At 43.3% G+C, this 27,424-nt stretch overlaps 1 protein-coding gene across 3 annotated transcripts; it reads left to right on the top strand.

Annotated features, from left to right (window-relative positions):
• Positions 1 to 2: 2 nt before the first annotated feature.
• LOC110531717 (segment polarity protein dishevelled homolog DVL-2) lies at positions 3 to 22,268 on the top strand. 3 transcript variants are annotated; one of them, XM_036987545.1, is made up of 15 exons: positions 3 to 131; positions 343 to 537; positions 11,175 to 11,244; positions 12,607 to 12,770; positions 14,559 to 14,668; positions 14,964 to 15,184; positions 17,093 to 17,162; positions 17,534 to 17,673; positions 17,794 to 17,870; positions 17,986 to 18,053; positions 18,215 to 18,352; positions 18,847 to 18,978; positions 19,104 to 19,280; positions 20,075 to 20,308; positions 20,659 to 22,268. In XM_036987545.1, the coding sequence occupies exons 2-15, from the start codon at positions 377 to 379 to the stop codon at positions 21,201 to 21,203; spliced, it is 2,307 nt and encodes a 768-aa protein (XP_036843440.1). In that variant the 5' UTR covers positions 3 to 131; positions 343 to 376; the 3' UTR covers positions 21,204 to 22,268. The 3 variants fall into 3 exon arrangements, with proteins under 3 accessions (XP_036843440.1, XP_036843438.1, XP_036843439.1); XM_036987543.1 differs by having other exon boundaries at positions 50 to 131; positions 320 to 537; XM_036987544.1 differs by having other exon boundaries at positions 52 to 131; positions 320 to 537; positions 18,218 to 18,352.
• Positions 22,269 to 27,424: the final 5,156 nt, after the last annotated feature.

Genomic DNA, 27,424 nt, shown 5'->3' with positions numbered 1-27,424 from the left:
ACGTAAAGGGAGCATAAACGACGTCATACGCCGCGTTGGCTTGCAACAGTCGAGAGAAACGTTTTTAGAGTCCCCCTTCCCTCCGTATGTTTTTGTTGGGGGAAAAGTTGTGGGTGGCCGACAGTGTGAAGGTAGGGTATGCTTGGTTTTTAAATCTTTGGCCGTAGGAGAATGATATTTTGTATCTTTGGGAGATAGAAACTAAGGGGATATGCACGTGATATAAGTATAATTTTTTACCTTTTTGTTAGTTCTGGCCAGTGCAAATATACTGGCTAGCGTTGTAAGAGCATTTCACCTCACCCCCTTTTCCCGTTAGCCTGTTAGCTTTCTCTTCCATAGTTTTTGTGGGACAGCTGAAAAAGAGTTTGGAGAAATGGCGGAAACCAAAATAATATACCACATCGACGAGGAGGAGACGCCGTATTTGGTGAAGATTCCGATTCCTGCCGAAAATATCACTTTGTTGGATTTTAAACAGGTCTTGAACAAGCCCAACTACAAATTCTTCTTCAAGTCTATGGACCAGGACTTTGGGTGAGTGAGCGCTAACGTTGGTGATTAATGATTGTGCGAGTTGTGGGTTTCAGGCAAATTATGATAAAGGAGAAAACCAACCAACCCAGCATGAGTTCTATAAGAGCAATGGGATCCAATGTTACGAACGTTTGTGAGTGACTTTCGCCTATCGAATAGGGAGGGAGGGGATGTGGGGGTTGACTGACTGCGCGCAGAATGGGAACCATTCAATTAGGCCTCTCTCGCTATACATCACACCCTTCCCTTTCTCATAGCTAAGAGCGCCTTCACACTTAGAGATTGATAGAAATTTACATAATTGGTACCTGGAGGAAAATGGAGGGTCATGCTTTTTCAGTCAAGGGGAGGGTTTAGTATTTTTTTATTTATTATTATTCTAGTCCAGGGGAGGGTCATGTAATTTGTAATGGCAATATTTCTCAGTGTTTGAGTTGCTTACTAGACTATATATCGATGTGTGCTATAGGCTACAAAGTGCATGCTCAGAAACACAGAGCAAAGTTATATTTCTAAAATAGCTGCTGGGATGGTGTAAATAAAACTAGGCTACATTACACACGGCAATGTATATTCCACCCCTAAGCCCTTGCCTGCTCTGCTCTTGGGCCCCTATTCCAACCCGAGTTAAGCAACTGTAAATGGAACGTAATTCCATTTGAATGCGCTTTTCTCTCCATGTATTGTGACTTTGAACTTAAGTATGAAAATAACATGCTATTCACCTACTTTGTTTGAGGTAGAGCTCGAATAAAGGTGTGTTTACAGATGACATATTCTGACCTTGACTTAATTTCCTTATACTTCCACCAATTTTACGCTTGAGGAAACCATAAGATCAGCAAACCTGTCAGTTCCAAGTGGAAAAAGCGTCTACTTTTTTCAGATAAAAAAATAACAGCATTCTCCATGTGCTGTAATTTATAAATTGGTCAGAGTTATTGATAAGAGCTAGTTAAATGTGTATTGTAAATGCACATAGCAATTGTTTTACATGATTTAAATGCTTTTTCCTTATGATAACAGGAGATGAATGTGAAACCAGCCAAATGGAAGCAAACTGAAAATCATATCGCCATGTATTGCAGCCCCCTTTTCCACAGTGAAATAGGATATAAATTAGAGGTCGACCGATTAATCGGAATGGCTGATTAATTAGGTCCGATTTCAAGTTTTCATAACAATCGGTAATTGGCATTTTTGGACACCGATTGTGGCCGATTTGTTTTACATGTCATTTTTTGTATTTTTTTTTACCTTTTATTTAACTAGGCAAGTCAGTTAAGAACACATTCTTATTTTCAATGACGGCCTAGGAACAGTATGTTAACTGCCTTGTTCAGGGGCAGAACGACAGATTGGAGTTTGACAAAAATATTCTCTGGTCTGATGAAACCAAGATTAACTTTTGTGCCTGAATGCCAAGCGTCACGTCTGACGGAAACCTGGCAGCATCCCTACGATGAAGCATTGTGCTGGAAGCATCATGTTGTGGAGATGTTTGTCAGCGGCAAGGACTGGGAGATTAGTCAGGATTGAGGGAGAGATGAACGAAGAAAAGTACAGAGATCCTTGATTAAAATGCTTTTCCACTGCGCTCAGGACCAGGGCAAAGGTTCATCTTCCAACAGGACCCTTAGCGCACACAGCCAAGACAATGCAGTAGTGGCTTCGGGACAAGTCTCTGAATGTCCTTGAGTGGCCCAGCCAGAGCCTGGACTTGAACCCTATCAAACATCTCTGGAGTAGAGATCGACTGATTAATCGGCATGGCCGATTTCAAGTTTTTATAACAATCGGTAATCTGCATTTTTGGATGCCGATTATGGCCAATTACATTGCATTCCACGAGGAAACTGCGTGGCAGGCTGACCACCTGTTACGCTTGTGCAGCAAGGAGCCAAGGTAAGTGTCTAGCTAGCATTAAACTTATCTTATTAAAAAACTATCGATCTTCACATAATCATTAGTTAACTACACATGGTTGTTGATATTACTAGGTTAACTAGCTTGTCCTGCGTTGCATATAATCAATGCGGTGCCTGTTAATTTATCATCGAATCACAGCCTACTTCACCAAACGCGTGATGATTTAACAAAAGCACAATCGTTGCACGAATGTACCTAACCATAAACATCAATGCCTTTCTTATAATCAATACACATAATTATATATTTTTAAACCTGCATTTTTAGTTTAAAGAGATTCATGTTAGCAGGCAATATTAACTAGGGCAATTGTGCCACGTCTCTTGCGTTCATTGCACACAGAGTCAGGGTATATGCAGCAGTTTTGGCCGCCTGACTCATTGCTAACTAATTTGCCAGAATTGTACATAATTATGACATAACATTCAAGGTTGTGCAATGTAACAGCAATATTTAGACTTGGGGTTGCCACCCATTCGATAAAATACGGAATGGTTCTGTATTTCACTGAAAGAATAATTAACGTTTTGTTTTCAAAATGATAGTATCCGGATTTGACCATATTAATGACCTAAGGCTCGTATTTCTGTGTGTTTATTATAATTAAGTCTAGCAGTCTGACTGAGCGGTGGTAGGCAGCAGCAGGCTCGTAAGCATTCATTCAAACTTTACTGTGTTTTCCAGCAGCTCTAGGCAATGGTTGAAGCACAGTGCTGTTTATGACTTCAAGCCTATCAACTCCTGAGATTAGGCTGTCAATACTAAAGTACCTATTAGAACATCCAATAGTCAAACGTACATGAAATACAGATAGTCCTATAATAACTACAACCTAAAACTTCTGAACTGGGAATATTGAAGAACTGGGAATATTGAACTACCAGCTTTCATATGTTCTGAGCAAGGAACTTAACTTATGGTATAGGGGAAGCTTGCGTCCCACTTTGAAACAAAACCCAGGGAAAATGCAGTGCGGTAAATTCAAATAATGATATAAAATCAAACATTCATTAAATCACACATGTAAGATACTCAATTAAAGCTAAACTCATTGTGAATCCAGCCAACATGTCAGATTTTAAAAAGCTTTTCGGCGAAAGCATTAAGAAGCTATTATCTGATGATGGCACAATGTCAATAAAGAGGGTAGCATATTTCAAACTTGCAGGCGCTACACAAAACGCTGAAATAAAATATAAAACATGCATTACCTTTGACGAGCTTCTTTTGTTGGCACTCCAATATGTCCCATAAACATCACAATTGGTCCTTTTTTTTCGATTTATTCCGTTCATATATACCCAAAATGTCCATTTATAAAGTGCGATTGATCCAGAAAAAAACAGCTTACAAAAACACGTCACTACAAAACATTTCAAAAGTTGCCTATAAACTTAGCCAAAATATTTCAAACTACTTTTGTAATACAACTTTAGGTATTTTTAAACGTTAATAATCGATCAAATTGTAGACGGGGCAATCTGTATTCAGTACAGCAAGTAAACAAACCATGCTCCTTTTTACGTCTTGCGCAACTCTCAATAGTGTAACCTTGTTCCAGGATGTGCTTCTTCTTCGTTGCACAATTGAATAACCTCAACCAAATTCCAAAGACTGGTGACATCCAGTGGAAGTGGTAGGAACTGAAAAATGGTTCCTATCAAATATCCCTTGGCAAAGACAACAGAGGGAACGGTCAGAGGCAAAAAAGAAATACGAGCCTTAGTTTCCGGATTTGACAATATTAATGACCTATCATTTTGAAAATGTTTATTCTTTCAGTAAAATATGGAACCGTTACGTATTTTATCGAATGGGTGGCAACCCTAAGTCTAAATATTGCTGTTACATTGTACAACCTTCAATGTTATGTCATAATTATGTACAATTCTGGCAAATTAATTACGGTCTTTGTTAGGAATAAATGGTCTTCACACAGTTCGCAACGGGCCAGGTGGCCCAAACTGTGGCATATACCCTGACTCTGCGTGCAATGAACGCAAGAGAAGTGACACAATTTCCCTAGTTAATATTGCCTGCTAACATGAGTTTATTTTAATGAAATATGCAGGCTTAGAAAAATATACTTCTGTGTATTGATTTTAAGAAAGGCATTGATCTTTATGGTTAGGTTCATTGGTGCAACGATTGTGCTTTTTTTCGCGAATGTACTTTTGTTAAATCATCACCCGTTTGGCAAAGTAAGCTGTTATTTGATGATAGATTAACAGGCACTGCATTGATTATATGCAACGCAGGACAAGCTAGTTAAACTAGTAATATCATCAACCATGTGTAGTTAACTAGTGATTATGTTAAGATTGATTGATTGTTTAAAAAAAAAAAAAGTTTTATGCATGTAGCAACTTACCTTGGTCCCTTGCTGTACTCGCATAACAGGTGGTCAGCCTGCCACGCAGTCTCCTCGTAGTTTGCAATGCAATCGGCCATAATCGGCACCGATTATGAAATCGGCCCTAATTAATCGGTCGACCTCTACTTTAGACATACTTTTTTCCTCTTCTTACTTTCTCCCATTTAAATCCTCCAGACTGGAAGAGCTGTGACTGTCAAGCTTTCTCTGGTGGCTGTTTGTCAGTTGTGCCCTACCCTAGGTTGAATGAAATGCATGTTTGTGGTGGAGTTTGCCTGATGAGACCTAGGGCTTCTGTTAAACACATTAATTGCAGTAAAACCGCTTGCGTTTTGTAAGCTACAATGAAATGTAAACTTACTCACACAAACAAAGAACACCACAAAACACCAACTTATATTATAAAAACAGGCGCTAAAACAATCAAGTTCTCCAGCGTCCACTGAGTTGTCTGACCATACTTCTACCGCAACATTTGGAAATGAACCTCAAAATCCGTTACAAGTAGGCTACATTAAAAATCTGCTCAGAAGTCAGCTACCCAATCAAAACTGAGCTACTTTTCTCAGGGCCTGTTCCTTCAGCCTGTGGCCTCAGCAAAGTAACTAAAGCATCAGTGTGTGTGTTTTGCCTGTTCCTTGTGCGTTTTCTTTTCCGGGAGTGCGAGCCAGCTGTCAGACAGGCTGTGTGTCAGTTGGGGCAGAGCCAGCAGCATGGAGTGGAGCAGACCAGGAGAACCTAGGGTTGGAGAGGGGCCATTTGCTGGGGGTCTGGCTGCGGCAGAGTCAACATCAAGAGAGGCGCGAGAGATGGACAGGAGGGGTGGGGGAAGTGGATGGTGGTTTTGGGTGTGATGTGTGAGACATTAGTAGACGGGAGAAAAAAGTTGATTTGTTTGGGATGTGCGGCCAAGGGGTAATGGCTATGAGGGGATATTTGCGATGTTTGTGTTTTGAGGCTTTTTTTTGTGCGTTGGTGAAATAGCTTGAGGGGAGATAATTTGTTTGTAATGGTGAGGTATGCGGACAATTACTCTGTTGGGTAGAATGTTTGGGAACACACACACCAAAGCACGGAACAGGATGACCAATACAAGGGTTGAAAAATGCTTTTTGAGCCTGACGATGAGCCATCCTCAACAAGGTTGAATAGTGACAGTGAAGATGAGGCCTCAGAGTCTGATGCTCAAGAGGTGGACAATGAGGAGGTCCAGGGAGAAAACATGGAAGCATGAGAGGAAGACAACCACAGCTTTAGTTTCTAGGCTATCATTTTACAGATGTATGTTAAATACGTTTTTGGAAGATGCGATGGATCATTGGGGATCATTGTCCTGTTGTCTGGACCTCTGGCCTGTTGTCTGGACCTCTGGCAGTCTCTATGGGGGTGCCACAGGGTTCAATTCTCGGGCTGACTCTTTTCTCTGTATACATCAATGATGTCGCTCTTGCTGATGGTGATTTTCTGATCCACCTCTACGCAGACGATACCATTCTGTAAACTTCTGGTTCTTCTTTGGACACTTAACTAACCTCCAGACGAGCTTCAATGCCATTCAACTCTCCTTCTGTGGCCTCCAACTGCTCTTAAATACATGTAAAACCAAATGCATGCTCTTCAACCGATCGCTACCAGCACCTGCCCGCCTGTCCAGCATCACTACTCTGGATGGTTCTGAGTTAGAATATGTGGACATCTACAAATACCTAGGTGTCTGGATAGACTGTAAACTCTCCTTCCAGACTCACATTAAGAATCTCCAATACAAAATTAAATCTAGAATCGGCTTCCTATTTCGCAACAAAGCCTCCTTCACTCATGCTGCCAAACATACCCTCGTAAAGCTGACTATCCTACCGATCCTTGACTTCGGCGATGTCATTTACAAAATAGCCTCCAACACTCTACTCAGCAAATTGGATGCAGTCTATCACAGTGCAATCCGTTTTGTCACCAAAGCCCCATATTCTACCCACCACTGCGACCTGTATGCTCTCGTTGGCTGGCCCTCGCCTCATATTTGTTGCCAGACCCACTGCTGGCTCCAGGTCATCTATAAGTCTATGCTAGGTAAAGCTCCGCCTTATCTCAGTTCACTGGTCACAATAACAACACCCACCCGTAGCACACATTCCAGCAGGTATATCTCACTGATCTCTCACTGATCTCCAAAGCCAACACCTCCTTTGGCCGCCTTTCCTTTCAGTTCTCTGCTGCCAGTGACTGGAATGAATTGCAAAAATCACTGAAGTTGGGAGACTTTTATTTCCCTCACCAACTTTAAACATCAGCTATCTGAGCAGCTAACCGATCGCTGCAGCTCTACATCTGTAAATAGCCCACCCAATCTACCTACCTCATCCCCATACTGTTTTTATTTTATTTACTTTTCTGCTCTTTTGCACACCAGTTTCTACTTGCACATCATCATCTGGTCATTTATCACTCCAGTGTTAATCTACTAAATTGTAATTATTCGCTCCTATGGCCTATTTATTGCCTACCTCCTCATACCTTTTGCACACACTGTATATAGACTTAATTTTTTTCCCTTTTTTTTCCTACTGTGTCATTGGCTTGTTTTGTGTTATTGGCTTGTTTATAGTTTACTCCATGTGTAACTGTTGTCTGTGTCACACTGCTTTTCTTTATCTTAGCCAGGTCGCAGGTTTTAAATGAGAACTTGTTCTCAACTAGCCTACCTGGTTAAATAAAGGTTAAATATATATATTTTTTAAATAAGGTAAAAGGTTTTATGTTTCTGTCTCCATATGATATTGTGAATATATCCATTGCAAAACATGTGTAACCCTAGTCCTCACAGAGCGAGAAAGAAGAGTGAGCAACCAAAATTATTCATAGACTGTGAGAGAGAGTGAGAGCAGGGTAAGAAAAAGATGGTAGGAGGGAGAAAGAGGTACCAAGAGGAAGTTAAAAGAGTGAGAGAGTATGTGAGGGACTAAACCAAGTTTGCTCACACAAGGCCAGCCTCCTGCCGGTGACAATGCCTCCCCAGTGCCCACAACAATCCGGCCCTGTGCTACCACTCACCCACAACAATCTGGCCCTGTGCTACCACTCACCCACAACAATCTGGCCCTGTGCTACCACTCACCCACAACAATCTGGCCCTGTGCTACCACTCACCCACAACAATCTGGCCCTGTGCTACCACTCACCCACAACAATCTGGCCCTGTGCTACCACTCACCCACAACAATCTGGCCCTGTGCTACCACTCACCCACAACAATCTGGCCCTGTGCTACCACTCACCCACAACAAAAAGATGGTCTTTTACTAAATAGGGCAAAGTCCATATTATGGCAAGAACAGCTCAAATAAGCAAAGAGAAATGACAGTCCATCATTGCTTTAAGTTTCTTGTAGTGCAGTCGCAAAAACCATCAAGCGCTATGATGAAACTGGCTCTCATGAGGAACGCCACAGGAAAGGAAAATCTGGAGTTACCTCTGCTGCAGAGGATAAGTTCATTCGAGTTACCACCCTCAGAAATTGCAGCCAAATAAGTGCTTCACAGAGTTCAAGTAACAGACACATCTCAACATCAACTGTTCAGAGGAGACTGTGTGAATCAGGCCTTCATGGTCGAATTCCTTCAAAGAAACACTACTAAAGGAAACCAATAAGAAGAATAGATTTGCTTGGGCCAAGAAACATGAGAAATGGGCATTAGACCGGTGGAAATCTGTCCTTTGGTCTGATGAGTCCAAATTTGAGATATTTGGTTCCAACCTCCGTGTCTTTGTGAGACACCGAGTAGGTGAACGGATGGTCTCCATGTGTGGTTCCCACCGTGAAGCATGGAGGAGGTGGTGTGATGGTGACACACTTTTTATTTAGAATTCAAGGCACACTTAACCAGCATGGCTACCACAGCATTCTGCAGTGATACGCCATCCCATCTGGTTTGCGCTCAGTGGGACTATCATTTGTTTTTCAACAACACAATGACACAAAACACACCTCCAGGCTGTGTAAAGGCTATTTGACCAAGGAGAGTGATGGAGAGCTGCATTAGATGCTCATCCATATATTTATATGTCCATATTCTTAATTATTCCTACTACAAATAAAGAAAAACCCTGGAATGAGTAGGTGTTTCCAAACTTTTGACTGGTAGTGTATCATCACACGCGTACAACAAACATACAGAGCCTTTGAGTGGAAAATCTGTCAGACAGTGCAAGACCTGTTGCTGCTGCAGCACCTCAAAAACAACAGAAGGCAGGCTTCATCAGTTTATCGCACCACTTTGCAATGAGTTGGAGGCATTATGCATTTTGAAAACATACTTCATTGTTTGAAACCTGAATGTTTGAAACCATCTTATGAGGCATGTCTTACCTTGCTTCAAAGTAGCCTATTAGATCTCTCTTTCTAAATATCGAATGTCTATTTTCATTTCTCACATGAAACCGCTAGCATGTGTGGTGGCCTTTTTGATAACGTTTTACCGCTAATTGCATTATGGAACGAGCATTTGCGCGTAGCCTACTGCCTGGTGCGCATTGCTGCGCTTATAATGTGAAGAAGTAATAGTTTATCAACATTTTTAAGCTAAACGTTCTGATCTGTTGCACGAGACTCATTGCTTTTTAAAGTTTTTGTTTTTATGTTGCCTAGGCCTACTGGTTGTATGAATTTGGGGTCGATTGTCCCCGAGTCTGTTTTGGAATAGGCTTTTTCTTTCTCGACAAGCTGACCAGTAGAATAGGTACATTTTTCTACTATAGGGGACAGTAGATTTACATAGGCTGTTGCAGGGGTCTCCAACCTTTAAGAGCATGAGAGCTGCTTTTTTTATTTATAGCTTTCAAGTGCGCACCTTTTCTTCTCTCCCCTGCAACTCCTTCCCCGGGTCCTTAGTGCAGTTTTCAGTAAAATAATGGTTAATAAACTCTAGAGATCCCTATAAATTCAGACCCCACCCCCCAAATTCTGTTCGATATTTTCCTATTTGTGTTGAATTTCTTGTTTTTAGAGTTGTTTTGCTTTACACTCGCAAAATTACAATAGTTCATAGAGAAACAAGGACATTTGATGTTCTGAGTCCATGTCAATGCTTAAATCATATCTGAAGACACTTTAAATTAAAACAAACAAATGTAGTTTTTTTTTGTGTAATTCCCCTTTAATTGCACATCTGGCCCTTTTTTTTAATTGCACATCTAGCAGGTGAGGAATGTGCCCTTCTAGCGATGGTTCTGTACTGACTAATGCTCATTTCATGTCAAAGTTTTCAAATAACAAATAATAGATATAAATAATATACTTATGATATACTTCTGCCAGGTAAGCCTGCTTTTTAGTTAACATTTAATTGAGAAGGCTTTGGGGAAAGTATTTCTGTCAACCCACAAGATGGCTAGGCCTATCGCATCAACTGGCTACAGACTGAGTGATAGACAAACCTGTGCACCACACTGACAGGCTGGGGAAATATTGATGAAAATTAATTGGCAGATAATGTTAGATTTGAGCTTTCTTTTAGCCAATAGTGGCTAACCAGGGGTGAGATAATGATATGTTGCGTTGATTAGCTGGGAGCTTGCTTGTGTCTGATACTTCTGAGATTTGTTTGACAGTTTGAGGTGGAAATTGCATGTAGGCTACTTTCAGAATTGTTTGGCGAGCTTCTCATAGATGGGATGCCCAGTAGTTCACGATGGACCTGATCCTAGTCTGGGCAGTCGGTTAAGTGTCTCCTCGACACAGTACTCGTGTCCAGCCCAGGTCCTAAGTACTGCGGTAATAACATGGTAGTTGGACAGACGGATAGAAATTATACAGCAGATGCTACCTGTCCAATCAGAGTGAAGAGGTGGATGCAGAGAGAAAGAAGGGTATGTTATAGAAGTCTTGAGGAACAATGGCTGGTCCATGAGTTTGTTTAGTTGTAGGGAGTTTGGTGTGTGTGTGTTTATCTATCTCCATTGTGGTTTGGGTAATGATGGTGAGTCATTGGAAAACAAGCAATAACACAGCAGTGTCCTCATGTTGCTCTTTGCATCTGTCTCCTGTGTATGAGGAGCGTAGCCTAGTGGTTAAAGTGTTGGACTAGTAACCAAAAAGTTGCAAGTTCAAATCCCCGAGCTGACAAGGTACAAATCTGTCGTTCTGCAAGGCAGTTAACCCACTGTTCCTAGGCCGTCTTTGAAAATGAGAGTTTGTTCTTAACTGACTTGCCTAGTTAAATAAAGGTAAAATTTAAAAAATGAGTTTACAGTGTGTATTTGTCTCTGTGTTTGTTACTCTTGGCCTAATCAAAACCGCATCGAACTCCTCTGCTCTGTTTCCTCTGTCTGTCTTCAGGGTGGTGAAGGAAGAGATCTCGGATGAAAGTGCTAAGCTCCCGTGCTTTAACGGCCGTGTGGTGTCATGGGTAAGAACAGAGTTGGGAGAGGTAGACTGTACACCATAATCTTGGACCTGTAAAAGACCAGCAGGAGAAGGGGAGCCAGAGGGGGGGAATTCCTGAATCGCTTGAAACTATTTTTCCAGGACTGAGTTGTAAAAGTCCCGTTCCCAAGTCGAAACAATATGGCTGAAATGGTCCTAGCAGCTCTAAGAATGCCAATTAGAATGTTATTGTCATGGAACTCTTGGTGCCAACATGGCCGATTTTTCTTTAACGACCTCAATGGCCTTGCTTTACTAGTAGAACCGTTACAAGAACCCACTATCTGTGATCGTAACACTGAAGAAACAAAGGATTTCTTACATCCTCAAATTTCCCTGCTTATGATTACCCGTCCCTAAACAAGGTTTATTACTTTGAGTCCTCCAGACAAAACATTGGGACTCGTCCCGGATAATGGGGGGTTGGGGAGGAATGCATCTGCTAAGTGCATAAGGAGGAGGAGGACAAGGAAGAAGGGAGAGGGATTGAAAGGGTTGGCCAAATAGAGGAGACCATAAGGATGGACACGTGATAGGATGGTCCCAGAGGCACGAGTGCTCTATAGTCAAACAGCAATTAGAGGAGACGGAGGAAAGTTTTTAAAGAAAGGGGGGCAAATTTGTTCTCTGTCACTTGGTCACTTGGGGCAGGGATATTAAATCAAAACCACAAACCGGTTCTCAAGGTTAAGTTCAAGACAGAACATTTGAATGCATGTAGTTTGTTCAATGCTAAGTCCCTCCTTTTCATACAACAGAAATGTATAGAAATCCAGAATCTGTGGTGATTGTTAAGGTAGTTGGCATGTTTGTTAGCATTAACCCCCCAGGCAGATGTACGTATGTGTGTGTGTGTATAAGGTGTATGCTAGGTCTGTAGAAAGTAGGTAATAGAACACCAGTGCTATTGATGGGGCCAAATTGCATGGGTATTTCCTTTTACCTTGCAACCATCCGTGGAGGACTGTGGTGTGTGTGTCTGTTTTCGTTCTCTTAAGCACTCTGGGGATATAATGGAGGGAGACAGGCTAAGTGTCAGATTAGTGTCTGTTGGCACTTGAGATTTTCCTCTGAATGGAGTAAAGATGTGTTTGTCAAAGCAATTGACATCTCTTACCCCCATATTTCTTTTCTCCCTCCCTATCCCGTTCTTTTAACCCCATATTTTTTCTCTCCCTCTCCCCCTCTTCAACCTGATTCCCCCTGTCTTGTATACTCTCCTCTGCTTCTTACTTAATTCCTCCTCTTTTGCCCTCATCCTCCTTTTTTTCCCATCCTCACTATCGTCGACTTTCAACTCCTTGTCCCTCTATCCATCTCTCTACTATTCTCCTCTCCTCCTCAGTTGGTATCATCAGACACCCCAGCAGCAGCAGAGCTGGTATCACCAGTCCTTCCTCCGCCCCCAGCAGAAGTCCGGCCCCTGCCCTCACCCCCTCCTCCTCCCCTCCCACCCCCACCTGTTGAGAGGACCGGGGGCATCGGTGACTCCAGACCCCCATCATTCCAGTACTTACACACAGACACCCTCTTCCGCAATCACATGAATCACAGTATCCTAGTCTCACTGTGCTGCATCTCTTCCACTGTATCTAGCGTATTCTACTCCAGCCATCATGTTACCTACTATTAAATTCAACTGCCCATTTCAACGTGATCATAGCCTGTGCCGCCCATTGACTCTTAAGCACCTGTCTAGAATATCATAATACACAGCAAACCTGGGTTCAAATAGTGTTTAAAATCATTAGCAGCACTAGATTCAGTATGCCTGGCACAACGGGACCAATGGAATGGCCCCAAAAGTACAAACCCGCCCATCTAGCACTGTTATTGAAAATGTAAATTTAAAATACTGTTTGAACCCAGTTGTGATATACTACTAGGCTTGATCCATTGCTTCCTAGTCATACACATTGTAGGGTGTCCAATCAGAAATGCATCTTTTAACCAATTGGTAAAATATGTTAATTGTATAGATACTCCTCTAAGGAAACCAATGGTCAAAACCCGTTCAAAAGCTATTGGAGTTTTAACGGCCAGAGAAAAAATCTGGAAAATAGCATATTTTGTCCGTTATTTTACCAGGTAAGTTGACTGAGAACACGTTCTCATTTGCAGCAACGACCTGGGGAATAGTTACAGGGGAGAGGAGGGGTATGAATGAGCCAATTGTAAACTGGGGATTATTAGGTGACCCTGATAGTTTTGAGGGCCAGATTGGGAATTTAGCCAGGACACCGGGGTTAACACCCCTACGATAAGTGCCATGGGATCTTTAATGACCTCAGAGAGTCGGGACACCCGTTTAACATGCCATCTGAAAGACAGCACCCTACTCAGGGCAATGGAATATTATTTTAAGCCAGAGCAAAGAGTGCCTCCTACTGGCCCTCCAACACCACTTCCAGCAGCATCTGGTCTCCCATCCAAGAACTGACCAGGACCAACCCTGCTTAGCTTCAGAAGCAAGCCAGCAGTGGTATGCAGGGAGGTATGCTGCTGGCATAGGGTCAGCTAGGCTGGATGCTGTGCGAGAACTGACAGTCTCACCTTTTGAACTCATTTTTCTTTTCGAATCCTGAGGACATAAAACATTATGTCGATTTTGGATATCGATTTTGAGACATGACGTAGTATTTTCATATTTCAGTATACGCTTATCAAATTAATGAGGTGCGCTTGTTTTTGTGAGAAATCTTGTCAGTGAAATGTCGACAGAGCACTGAACATTTTATTTACAAAGCATTTTACATTTAATTCAGCTCGTGTTAATTTAGCTTTTTGCGACCTGCTGAAACAACTTTGCAGACGACCACCACAAAATGTTAGGTCCTCAAACGTCATTGTGAGAAAGCGGCGCTTCTGTCAAGAGCTCGGTGCGTATTATCGGATGTATTAGGTTACGAAATCCAACTTTTTGGATATCATTGTTATGATATGTTAGAAAGTTCACACTGAACGATTCAGAACATAAAGAATCATATTTGTCTTGGTCAAATCTGTTTTATAACATAAGGAAGTGACTTCATCACCAAAGTGCGTTTTCAGCCACCCTGGGCAGAGTGGGTGGACACCCTACACCATTGTATGCTAGCTATCTGTCCTCTGGTCCTAATATGATCTGGCTTGTAGCCTATTTGATTACGAGGTTATGTGTGCTGCTATTTGTGGTTTATTAGGTCATTTATGTAACAGAGCCGACATACAATACCATCTCTCACCCATAGAATTAGAATGAGTAGAATGGACAAAGTAATTCTATGTTTTCCCCACTTCTACCCTCTCCCTATCCAGTCCCAATGCAGCAGACAGTGTGGAGAACCTGGATGACCAGTCGGAAACAGAGTCTGTGGTGTCCTTTAGGAGAGAGCGACCCAGACACAGGGAGGCCATGGAGCAGCGTGGTGAGCACTCTGCACAGCACACACTCTGTCACATGATGAAACTGCACTGGGTTGTGTTCAGTAGGGCACACGTAGGAAAAAATGGACAATGACAATGAGCGTTTCTAATTGGCCAATGTCAGGCTTCCCGTTTTCAAAATGTTTTCTCCCATTTTGGGCCTACTGAACACAACCCTTGTTCTAGCTGTAAAAACAATTGACATTGACAACATTACTAAACATGAGAGCCATAGTAAAGCCTCTCTTTCTCTCGTCCTCTCCCCTCACTCTGTGTCATCTCTCTGCGGTGCCTCAGGGCCGAGGATGAACGGCCAGAGTGGCATGGAACGCCACCTAGCGGGCTATGAGAGTGCTACAACTGTGATGAGCAGCGAGCTGGACACCACCAGCTTCTGTGACTCTGAGGAGGACGACACCATCAGCCGATTCAGCGGCTCCACGGAGCAGAGCACGGCTTCCAGGCTGCTCAAACGCCACCGCAGACGCAGGAAACAGCGCCCCCCGAGGCTAGAAAGGGTAATGCGTATGTGTGTATACATACAGTGCCTTGCGAAAGTATTCGGCCCCCTTGAACTTTGCGACCTTTTGCCACATTTCAGGCTTCAAACATAAAGATATAAAACTGTATTTTTTTGTGAAGAATCAACAACAGGTGGGACACAATCATGAAGTGGAACGACATTTATTGGATATTTCAAACTTTTTTAACAAATCAAAAACAGAAAAATTGGGCGTGCAAAATTATTCAGCCCCTTTACTTTCAGTGCAGCAAACTCTCTCCAGAAGTTCAGTGAGGATCTCTGAATGATCCAATGTTGACCTAAATGACTAATGATGATAAATACAATCCACCTGTGTGTAATCAAGTCTCCGTATAAATGCACCTGCACTGTGATAGTCTCAGAGGTCCGTTAAAAGCGCAGAGAGCATCATGAAGAACAAGGAACACACCAGGCAGGTCCGAGATACTGTTGTGAAGAAGTTTAAAGTCGGATTTGGATACAAAAAGATTTCCCAAGCTTTAAACATCCCAAGGAGCACTGTGCAAGCGATAATATTGAAATGGAAGGAGTATCAGACCACTGCAAATCTACCAAGACCTGGCCGCCCCTCTAAACTTTCAGCTCATACAAGGAGAAGACTGATCAGAGATGCAGCCAAGAGGCCTATGATCACTCTGGATGAACTGCAGAGATCTACAGCTGAGGTGGGAGACTCTGTCCATAGGACAACAATCAGTCGTATATTGCACAAATCTGGCCTTTATGGAAGAGTGGCAAGAAGAAAGCCATTTCTTAAAGATATCCATAAAAAGTGTTGTTTAAAGTTTGCCACAAGCCACCTGGGAGACACACCAAGCATGTGGAAGAAGGTGCTCTGGTCAGATGAAACCAAAATTGAACTTTTTGGCAACAATGCAAAATGTTATGTTTGGCGTAAAAGCAACACAGCTGAACACACCATCCCCACTGTCAAACATGGTGGTGGCAGCATCATGGTTTGGGCCTGCTTTTCTTCAGCAGGGACAGGGAAGATGGTTAAAATTGATGGGAAGATGGATGGAGCCAAATACAGGACCATTCTGGAAGAAAACCTGATGGAGTCTGCAAAAGACCTGAGACTGGGACGGAGATTTGTCTTCCAACAAGACAATGATCCAAAACATAAAGCAAAATCTACAATGGAATGGTTCAAAAATAAACATATCCAGGTGTTAGAATGGCCAAGTCAAAGTCCAGACATGAATCCAATCGAGAATCTGTGGAAAGAACTGAAAACTGCTGTTCACAAATGCTCTCCATCCAACCTCACTGAGCTCGAGCTGTTTTGCAAGGAGGAATGGGAAAACATTTCAGTCTCTCGATGTGCAAAACTGATAGAGACATACCCCAAGCGACTTACAGCTGTAATCGCAGCAAAAGGTGGCGCTACAAAGTATTAACTTAAGGGGGCTGAATAATTTTGCACGCCCAATTTTTCTGTTTTTGATTTGTTAAAAAAGTTTGAAATATCCAATAAATGTCGTTCCACTTCATGATTGTGTCCCACTTGTTGTTGATTCTTCACAAAAAAATACAGTTTTATATCTTTATGTTTGAAGCCTGAAATGTGGCAAAAGGTCGCAAAGTTCAAGGGGGCCGAATATTTTCGCAAGGCACTGTATGTGTGTATGTATATTTCTCTATGTATATTTCTATATATATATATGTACATTTCTATATGTATGTATGTATGTATGTATGTATGTATGTATGTATGTATGTATGTATGTATGTATGTATATATGTATATGTGTGTGTGTTTTATAGTATATACTTATATACTCTTTTTTTTTTTTTTTACCTGAAACATTGCTTGTCAGAAATGGCCCATTCTGCGTTGGAATGTATTGTAGTTTTACTTTTTCCCCATGTCTTGTCCCAGGCGTCGTCGTTCAGCAGTGTGACAGACTCCACCATGTCTCTGAACATCATCACCGTCACACTCAACATGGGTCAGTAACATCACTGTTCCCTTCTGTCAGTTGTTTTTACCTCTTCCATCTGTTTCTCTGACCTCTGACCTCTTTGACTGTCATGCTTCTTCATGTTATTTTAAACCTCGAACCTAACATCTACCTAACCAGTACTCTGCCCTATCCGTTTTGTAAAAAAAACTCTTTCTTGAAATGGCTGAGAAATCCTAGCCTGGTGAAACCAGCGGGTGCAGCGACCAGACTATAGAAATCCACCCCTCTCGCACATTTCTGCCCTGTTGACCTCCCTATGGGGCCTGGTCCAAAATAGTGCACCATTTAGGGAATAGGGTTCCTTTTGGGACAAAGCCCAATCTCCCAATCTCTTCGTCGCCTTTGCCCTCCTGTAGAGAAGTACAACTTCCTGGGTATCAGCATCGTGGGGCAGAGCAACGAGAGAGGCGATGGGGGCATCTACATCGGCTCCATCATGAAGGGAGGGGCGGTGGCAGCAGACGGACGCATCGAACCCGGGGACATGCTGCTACAGGTGCGGGGCTGCCCGGGGGACTACAGGATGACCCTAGATAGCCATGATACTACTGGTGCCATTTGTTCCTGACTTAAGATTGAACCATTAATGTTTACTGACTCTGCCTTTCTCATCAAGGTGAACGACATCAACTTTGAGAACATGAGCAACGATGACGCTGTGCGTGTGCTGAGGGAGATTGTACACAAACCGGGGTCAGTGGCTGACATAAATACGTTCTCATTGACATTCCCAACCAGTTGTTCTCAGTGTGAAATGTCTGGTCAGTTGACATGTGATGACGATGGTGATGACCTGTCTCTCTCTCAGACCCATCATCCTGACAGTGGCAAAGTGCTGGGACCCGTCACCTCAGGGTTACTTCACACTCCCTCGCAGTGAGTAGTAAGCTGGACGTCTCGTCTCTACCATAGAGATCGATGGAAGACAGATTAGTCGACTTGGTCTTTATATGGTGGAGCCATCAATACATGAATCTCTGAAATGTCAAATAAATTATGTTTCAAATTAATAAATTAGATATTTTGCCCCCTCTCTGTAGATGAGCCAATCCGGCCAATAGACCCAGCAGTGTGGGTGAACCACTCGGTGGCCCTGACGGGGGCCTACCCCCCCTACACCGCCAGCTCCGCTCTCAGCACCGTCACCTCTTCCTCCTCCGTCACTGAGACAGAACGTCAGTACCCCTCTTTTTCCCTTTCTATCTCTTTCAGTCTTTCTATTTTAGCATTCTCTCTTTTCAACTTTTCCTGCTCTCATGCTCCGTTCTACTCCTCCATTCACTCTTTCCCTCTCTCCCCTTGACCCCCATCTGCTGTCTCTTACTTCATCTGTTTGTCTTCTCTGTTTTTCTCGTCTCTGCCCTCCTCCCTCTTTTTTTTATTGTGGTATATCCATCCCTTCTTCGTGTGCCAGGCGTTTTAAACTCGGACATGGCACAGGAAGCACCAGCCACATCCGTCTTGCTCTTCTGGTCTTCATTGTTTTATGTGGTCAATGATGGCTGTCTACCTCCCTCTGTTTTCATCCCTCCCTTTCTCTCTCCACCTCTTTCCCTCCCTACAACCCCCCCCCACCCTTTTTTAAAAATCATGTCTTTATTTCTCTCTCCTCGTCTCTCTCTCTCTCCCTCCTTTTCTTTCTCTTACCCCTTCTTCTCTGTCTCTCCAGGTTTTGATGACTTCAACCTGTCCCTCCACTCTGACATGGCGTCGGTGGCTAAGGCCATGGCGTCCCCGGAGTCTGGCCTGGAGGTCAGAGACAGGATGTGGCTCAAAATCACCATCCCCAACGCCTTCCTGGGTGAGAGAGAGTGTGAACACTGAGGGCCTATAGTGACGCTGTGGATGGGGGATGGGGGGGGTCGAACTGATGGAACACATCTCCTGTTTTTCTCCTTTTTTTTTCATCCCTGTGTGTGTGTCCAGGTTCTGACGTGGTGGAGTGGCTTTACCACCACATCGAGGGCTACCAGGACCGCCGCGAGGCCCGGAAGTACGCCAGCAACCTGCTGAAGGCCGGCTTCATCCGCCACACGGTCAACAAGATCACCTTCTCAGAGCAGTGTTACTACATCTTCGGAGACTTCAGCGACTGCGAGAACTGTGAGGACTTGTGGGGGGGAGGAACAGTTTTAATTCCTTCGATTTTATTTAGAAAAATGTATTTGTGTAAAGGTTGATGTTTATACTCTCCCATCCGTATGTATTTGGGCAGTGCAGCTAAAATGTAACGTTATGAGAAAGAGTACAGGATGTCACTTTTTATTTGAGGGTGTTTTCATTCCAGTTTTAGAAGTGAAAGCGTTTTATTTATCTAGTCCCCCCCCCCCCCCCCAAGTCGAGAATCCATTTATCTACTCACTTCAAAGGAAAATGACTCCAGTCACCATTCAGTAACTATAGGGCAAAATAAACTGCAAATGCATCCAATGTTTTTAGTCACAAGCTTGATGTAGTCATTGCGTGCTAAGAATATGGGACCAAATACTGTTTGACTACTTTAATACACTACAAGTGAATTTGTCCAAACACTTATGATTTCTTCAAACGGGGGGACTAGATACATAAAATGCTATCATTTCTAAACGGTAAAAGATGTGTATGAAAATCCCCTCAAAATAAAAGGTGGTTTCATATGAAACATTTTGATTTCAAATCCAAAATGCTGGAGTATAGAGCCAAATAAAAAATGTTAGCTTCACTGTCCAAGAATATTCGGTGAAGAGTGTACAGTATCTCCTCCGTAGATGTACCTACAATTAGAGCTTATTCAAACCCTTTGGACAAACGAGTTGTATGACCAGTTTAACTTGACCTCCTTTTCTCCCCTCCCTCTCTACTCTCTTCTTCCTCCCTCCTTCTTCTCTCTCTCCCCCACCCCCTCTTTCCCCCAAAAGACATGGCCAACCTGTCCCTGAACGACAACGACGGCTCCAGTGGGGCCTCTGACCAAGACACCCTGGCCCCCCTGCCCCTCCCGGGGGTCACGCCCTGGCCCCTGCTACACTCCTTCCCCTCCTTCCAGTACCCCCACCCCCACCCCTACTCCAGTCAACCCCCACCCTACCACGAGCTGTCCAGTTACAGCTTCGCCCCAGGCAGCACGGGCACGGCCAGCCAGCACAGCGAAGGTAAGCCCTAAGGGGAGGGAGGGATCGACAGAGCGAGGGGAGGTAGAGAGGGGAGGTAGGGAAAGAGGGTCGGGGAGGGAGGGATCGACAGAGCGAGGGGAGGTAAAGAGAGACAGAGCGAGAGGGGAGGTAGGGAAAGAGGGTCGGGGAGGGAGGGATCGACAGAGCGAGGGGAGGTAAAGAGAGACGGAGTGAGAGGGGAGGTAGGGAAAGAGGGTCGGGTAGGGTGTCACATTTGGTGGCTAATTTCCAAATTGCGACTGCAGGGACATGTATGAGAGCTGGCAGCGACATGTTCTATACTCTCCTGACCCATTCTAACCAGTTCTGACCTGTTCCTGTCCCCCCAGGGAGTCGGAGCAGTGGGTCTACAAAGAGTGAGGGTGGTGAGAGGCGGCGGGGAATTAAGGGAGGTCCTGGCAGCACAGTGGTGGGGGGGGGAGCAGGAGGAGAAAAGTCCCCCTCTGGAGGGGAAGGGGAGGGCTCGGGCAGCGGCAGCGAATCGGAATACTCTGTCCGCAGCAGCCTGAGGCGTGGCCACGGCTCAGCCACACCCAGCGAACACAGCCACACATCACAGCGCTCGCATCATCACCGCATGCCCCCCCACATGTCGCCCTACCCCCCCGGGATGCCCATGCCCTACAACCCTATGATGGTGATGATGGTGCCCCAACACCCACACATGGGACACCCAAACATGGGACACCTCCACCAGCACCATCCCTCGGTCCCCATGCACCCAGGCATGGGCCCCTCCGCTGTCCCTGGAGGACCACCCGGGGCCCCCCCAACCCGTGACCTGGGCTCTGTGCCCCCTGAGCTGACCGCCTCGCGCCAGTCCTTCCACCTAGCAATGGGCAACCCCAGCGAGTTCTTTGTGGATGTCATGTAGTCTGATTGTGTGTGTGTGTGTGTGTGTGTGTGTGTGTGTGTGTGTGTGTGCTTGTGAGGTGAGTGACCATTCGTGTGATGTCTAGGAGTATTCCACTCTCTGGATGACAGACTGTTCTAGTCTGGTGGTAATTAACTTGTGGTCTGATTAGGCCCTAGTAGATTGGTGTCGTTCATTTCTAGTCTGGTAAAAACTGGGTTCAACAGTGAGTCAGGAATTTTGGCACAGCAACGTAAAAGACGTGAAATGCATAACGTCTGGCTTCCCTCTTAAATATACTGGCATGTTTTCAAGTCTCATTGTTTTCCCTCCAAACCGTTTAGCTGGACAGACCTGCAATCAAGAGGTCAGATCTAGGAGCAGCAACTCCCCCCACAACGTTCCACATATCTTATGACTCCAAAACATGTTGCTGGACTCCATATCAGATAAGCCGCAACTCTTGTTTGATTTCAAGCATGTATATTGGTTTAGTTCTGCCTCTCACACCATCTGTGAAGCTGTTGTGTGTTTTCTAACTGATTTCCCTTTTAGCATCGTGTTTGTTTTTCCTACCTGGGACTGACTGACTGATTGGCTGGGTGTAAGGAACAGTAGTGGTCTTTCATTGAATTGACCGAAGTAACATATTAACGGGCCAAATGAAGAGTCGTCGCCAAGTGTCCTGAGGACTAGAACAGTAGAGGGCGCCACTTGCTCTTATTTTCTATAGGGAAGAAGACATTTGAGAAGGTGAAATGCATCATGTTTTCATTGATTTATGAACATGGTGGGACATTACGTAAAGTATCCCATTTTGTATGAATTTGTGTGCCAATTAGTTTTAAATGCAAGATACAGGCCAACTTCTGTCTAGTATTCAGAGGATAGATACCTCAAATGACAAGAATGGGTGCCATGTATTTCCTATATGGGGTATAGGAAACGGTACTTGGAGGAAGAAGAGGGCAAACCAAAACGGTACTTTTGGGATTGAATCATGAGTTTTCTCTCTTTAAATAACTGTGATCCTCCTCATATTTTGTATGTTACTGACGCACGTAAGTGTCCATTTTGTACGAGTGAATATATATATATATATATATATATATATATATATATATATATATATATATATATATATATATATATATATATATATATATATATATATATATTGATGATAATCTCGTTTAACCCAGAACAAAATGCAGATATCTGTCCACAAGAGATGAGGATGTATAACCGAACCATAAAGGTGCTAAATGAAGTCAATAGTTTCACAAGTATAGCAGTGTCACATTGGGGTGTCATTTTTTTGGTTTGATTTCATTATTGTCACTTTTGTTTCTGTATTTGAGAATAAATGTGTAATAGACTGAAATCCAAAGACATTTGTTTTTTCTCTTGTATATGGAAATTGATTTTTATAGAGAATTATTAACATACTTTCCAGCACAGTAGATTACAAAATGTCATGAATATCTATTTTGTTGACTGCCATGTTTCTCATGCTGCAGAAGTCTGTTGTTGACAGGTGGAGAATGGCGTGCAATTGCGACCTGAATTCGGGGCGTTCCTGCATCTGCCGGAAACTCTCTTTTATACTTCTATTGGTCCACATGCAGGAATGCCCTGAATTGTGGGCAGCAATCTCTGGCCCCTGCTCTACGGAGGGGGTGGCTCAAGGCGAGACGTCTCACTGGTTAATTTTTTTCAGGGCGGGGTGGATAGGGTGAGCTGGCGGGAACAATAAGTAGACCAGAGCTCACTCGCCTGAGCATGCCAAATATTATGGAGGAACCATGTGCTCGCGGGAAAAGCATGCTTACGCTAGAGGAAACACCCACTTACATAGACAGGAACCTTTATTTTAGTAAAAATGTTTGTCATTTAGCAGATGCTCTTTTCAAGAGCAATTTACAAGAGCAATTAAGTGCCTTGCTCAAGTGCACATTGACAGATCTTTCACAAAGTCAGCTCAGGGATTCGAACCAGAGACCTTTCGGTTAGTGGCTCAACGCTCTTAACCACTAGGCTACATTTCATGCAATTCTACATAATTTACGTGATAGAAGACATAAGCAGAATCTTTTTTAATGCCACACAAATGACGAATGAGTGACACTGACAAACTGAGATCAATCTGGTCTTGAGTTTAAACAAACAAACAATAGCCCAGGCCAATGAAGCAACACACAGATAGTACAATATTAGGAGGCTATATACTGTATGTATATACAGTGCCTTTGGAAAGTATTCAGACCCCTGCCCTTTTTCCACATTTTGTTACACTACAGCCTTATTCTAAAATTGATTAAATTAAATAAAAAAATCACTCCCATCAATCTACACACTAACCCATAATGACAAAGTGAAAACAGAATTTTGCTAATTTATAAAAAGCAAAAACCAAGCCATGAGGTTGAAGGAATTGTCCGTTGAGCTCCGAGACAGGATTGTGTCGAGACACAGACCTGGGGAAAGGTACCAAAGAAAATCACCATCATTCTTAAATGGAAGAAGTTTAGAGCTGGCCACCTGGCCAAACTGAGCAAACGGGGGAGAAGGGCCTTGGTCAGGGAGATGACCAAGAACCCAATGGTTACTGACAGAGCACCAGAGTTCCTCTGTGTAGATGGGAGAACCTTCCAGAAGGACAACCATATCTGCAGCACTCCACCAATCAGGCCTTAGTGGAAGAGTGACTAGACGGAAGCCACTCCTCAGTAAAAGGCACATGACAGCCCTCTTGGAGTTTGCCAAAAGGCACCTAAAGGACTCTCAGACCATGAGAAACAAGATTTTCTGGTCTGAGGAAACCAAGATTGAACTCTGGCCTGAATGCCAAGCGTCGCGTCTGGAGGAAACCTGGCACCATCCCTATGGTGAAGCATGGTGGTGGCAGCATCATGCTGTGGGGATGTTTTTCAGTTGCAGGGACTGGAAGACTAGTCAGCATCGAGGGAAAGATGAACGGAGCAAAGTACAGAGAGATCCTTGATGAAAACCTGCTCCAGAGCGCTCAGGACCTCAGACTGGGGCGGAGGTTCACCTTCAAACAGGGCAATGACCCTAAGCACACAGCCAAGACAACGCAGGAGTGGACAAGTCTGAATATCCTTGAATGGCCCAGCCAGAGTCCGGACTTGAACACAATCAAACCTCTCTGGAGAGACCTTAAAATAGCTGTGCAACGACGCTCCCCATACAACCTGACAGAACTTGAGAGGATCTGCAGAGAAGAATGAGAGAAACTCATGACGCTTGTAGCATCATTGCCAACAAGTCTTGAGGCTGTAATCGCTGCCAAAGGTGCTTCAACGAAGTACTGAGTAATTTACCTTTCGTAGTTGAATAAAGTCCGATAAGATCAAATTCTTGTTAACAATGATGGCCTACACCGGCCGAACCCGGACTAATTGTGCACCGCCCTATGGGACTCCCAATCACGGCCGTTGTGATACAGCCTGGGTCCAAACCAGGGTGTCTGTAGTGATGCTTTATTTAGACCGCTGCACCACTCAGGAGCCCAAAGGGTCAGAATACTTATGTAAATGTGATATTTCAGTATTATTTTTATTAATTTGCAAAAATTTCTACAAACCTGTTTTTGCTTCATCATTATGGGATATTGTGTGTAAATTTAATAAAAAAAGAACAATTTAAATACATTTTAGAATAAGTGGTCTGAATACTTTCTGAATGCACTGTGTGTGACACAGTTTAAGTTGGAAGTTAACATACACTTAGGTTGGAGTCATTAAAATTTTTGAAGTTGGTTAGGACATGTACTTTGTGAATGACACAAGTAATTTTTTCAACAATTGTTTACAGACAGATTATTTCACTTATCATTCACTGTATCACAATTCCAGTAGGTCAGAAGTTTACATACACTAAGTTGACTGTGCCTTTTAAACAGCTTGGAAAATTCCAGAAAATGATGTCATGGCTTCAGAAGCTTCTGATAGGCTAATTGACATAATTTGAGTCAATTGGAGGTGTACCTGTGGATGTATTTCAAGGCCAACCTTCAAACTCTGCCTCTTTGCTTGACATCATGGGAAAATCAAAAGAAATCAGCCAAGACCTCAGGAAACAATTTGTAGACCTCCACAAGTCTGGTTCATCCTTGGGAGCAATTTCCAAACGCCTGAAGGTACCAAGTTCATCTGTGCAAACAATAGTACGCAAGTATAAACACCATGGGACCACGCAGCCGTCAATACTGCTCAGGAAGGAGACGCGTTCTGTCTCCTAGAGATGAACGTACTTTGGTGTGAAAGTGCAAATCAATCCCAGAACAACTGCAAAGGACCTTGTGAAAATGCTGGAGGAAACAGGTACAAAGTATCTATATCCACAGTAAAACGAGTCCTATATCGACATAACCTGAAAGGCCGCTCAGCAAGGAAGAAGCCACTGCTCCAAAACCGCAATAAAAAAGCCAGACTACGGTTTGCAACTGCACATGGGGACAAAGATCGTACGTTGCGGAGAAATGTCCTCTGGTCTGATGAAACAGAAATGGCCATAAAGATAATTTATGTTTGGAGGAAAAAGGTTGAGGCTGCAAGCCGGAGAACACCATCCCAACCATGAAGCACGGGGGTGTCAGCACTGTTTTGGGGGTGCTTTGCTGCAGGAGGGACTGGTGCACTTCACAAAATAGATGGTGTCATGAGGAAGGAAAATTATGTGGATATATTGAAGCAACATCTGAAGACATCAGTCAGGAAGTTAAAGCTTGTCCTCCATGCAGATGATTCTGCACTGTTGGTTTCACACAACGACAAAAATGTGGTTGAGAAAGTCCGTGCTGAACTTTTGAGTGACAGTAACTGTCACTTCATCTTGGAAAAACAGAGTCCCATCTTGTATGTGTACAAGTTGAAACTGAGGAAATCCCCTGAATTTAAGTTGGTAGTAGGTAACATAGTGGTCACAGTTAATTACCGTTAATTATCTTGGATGTGTGCTAGATAACCATCTGACAGGGGAGAACATGGTTCTAAACGTTCTCTCCAAAGCGAACCATACAACTTGGTTTCTGGCACGAACCTCAATATTTCTGTTTAAGAATGCAATGGTGGCATTGGTTAGAGCCAGGTATCCTAGTGGTTAGAGCCAGGTAGCCTAGTGGTTAGAGCCATAGGCAGTTTCAAGTTCTCATTGAAAAAATGCTAAATGGTGAAATGTCTCAAAGTGAGTTGTAAGACTACAGTACGTGGGTGAAAAGAAAATGCCCGGGATAGCATACGGTCTGCCTTTTGGTGTCTATTATGTATCATATTGTGATTGTCTTGTGTATATATTAGGCATTAGGCGTATGAAGACGAGGAAGATGTACCTGTCCAGAGTTGTTTATCCAATTCCGAGGCTATCCACATTTACTTTTCGTCAGCCAACGAGATGAGTAGGCCTAACAAACAGCAAAAGCACGAGCCTATGTCAATCTACTATCCCCCATAGTACAAAAGTTGACCTATTCTGTGTGAGAAATAAATATTCCAAACATAGTCTGGGACAGTTGTGGGATGCGATAGATCCCAAATGAATACAACAACAAGCATTAAAAAAAACAAAGGTTTTTATGTAATGAAGCTGATGCAACAGATCAGAACGTTTAGCTTAAAATGTTGCAATGCACACACGGCAGTAGGCCATAATGTTCCATTAGCGGGAAAACGCCATTCTCAAAGCAAATTTGATTAACGTGTGTAATGCTTTTATTATAAAAGTGCATTTTAATGGTGAAAATGATCTTCCCCAAACTTGAAACTCACTCGCTGCGTTTGTATTCCAGTTAGGCTCTACATGGATTAATGTGCTTCTTTTTAATGAGTTATTTGGACACTTTAGTTGTCATACAAACCTTATCAAAACATGTAGTCTAGCCCATAGGCCTATATGAGGTGTGATACTAACCTTATTAAAACATATAGGCCTATGGGCTAGGCTACATGAGGTGTGATACTAACCTTATTAAAACATATAGGCCTATGGGCTAGGCTACATGAGGTGTGATACTAACCTTATTAAAACATATAGGCCTATGGGCTAGGCTACATGAGGTGTGATACTAACCTTATTAAAACATATAGGCCTATGGGCTAGGCTACATGAGGTGTGATACTAACCTTATTAAAACATATAGGCCTATGGGCTAGGCTACATGAGGTGTGATACTAACCTTATTAAAACATATAGGCCTATGGGCTAGGCTACATGAGGTGTGC

The sequence above is a fragment of the Oncorhynchus mykiss genome, chromosome 9 (assembly GCF_013265735.2).
Source record: "Oncorhynchus mykiss isolate Arlee chromosome 9, USDA_OmykA_1.1, whole genome shotgun sequence".
Lineage (NCBI taxonomy): Eukaryota > Metazoa > Chordata > Actinopteri > Salmoniformes > Salmonidae > Oncorhynchus > Oncorhynchus mykiss.
The sequence above is the reverse complement of the archived record's forward strand: the minus strand, read 5'-3'. Positions and strand labels throughout refer to the sequence as shown.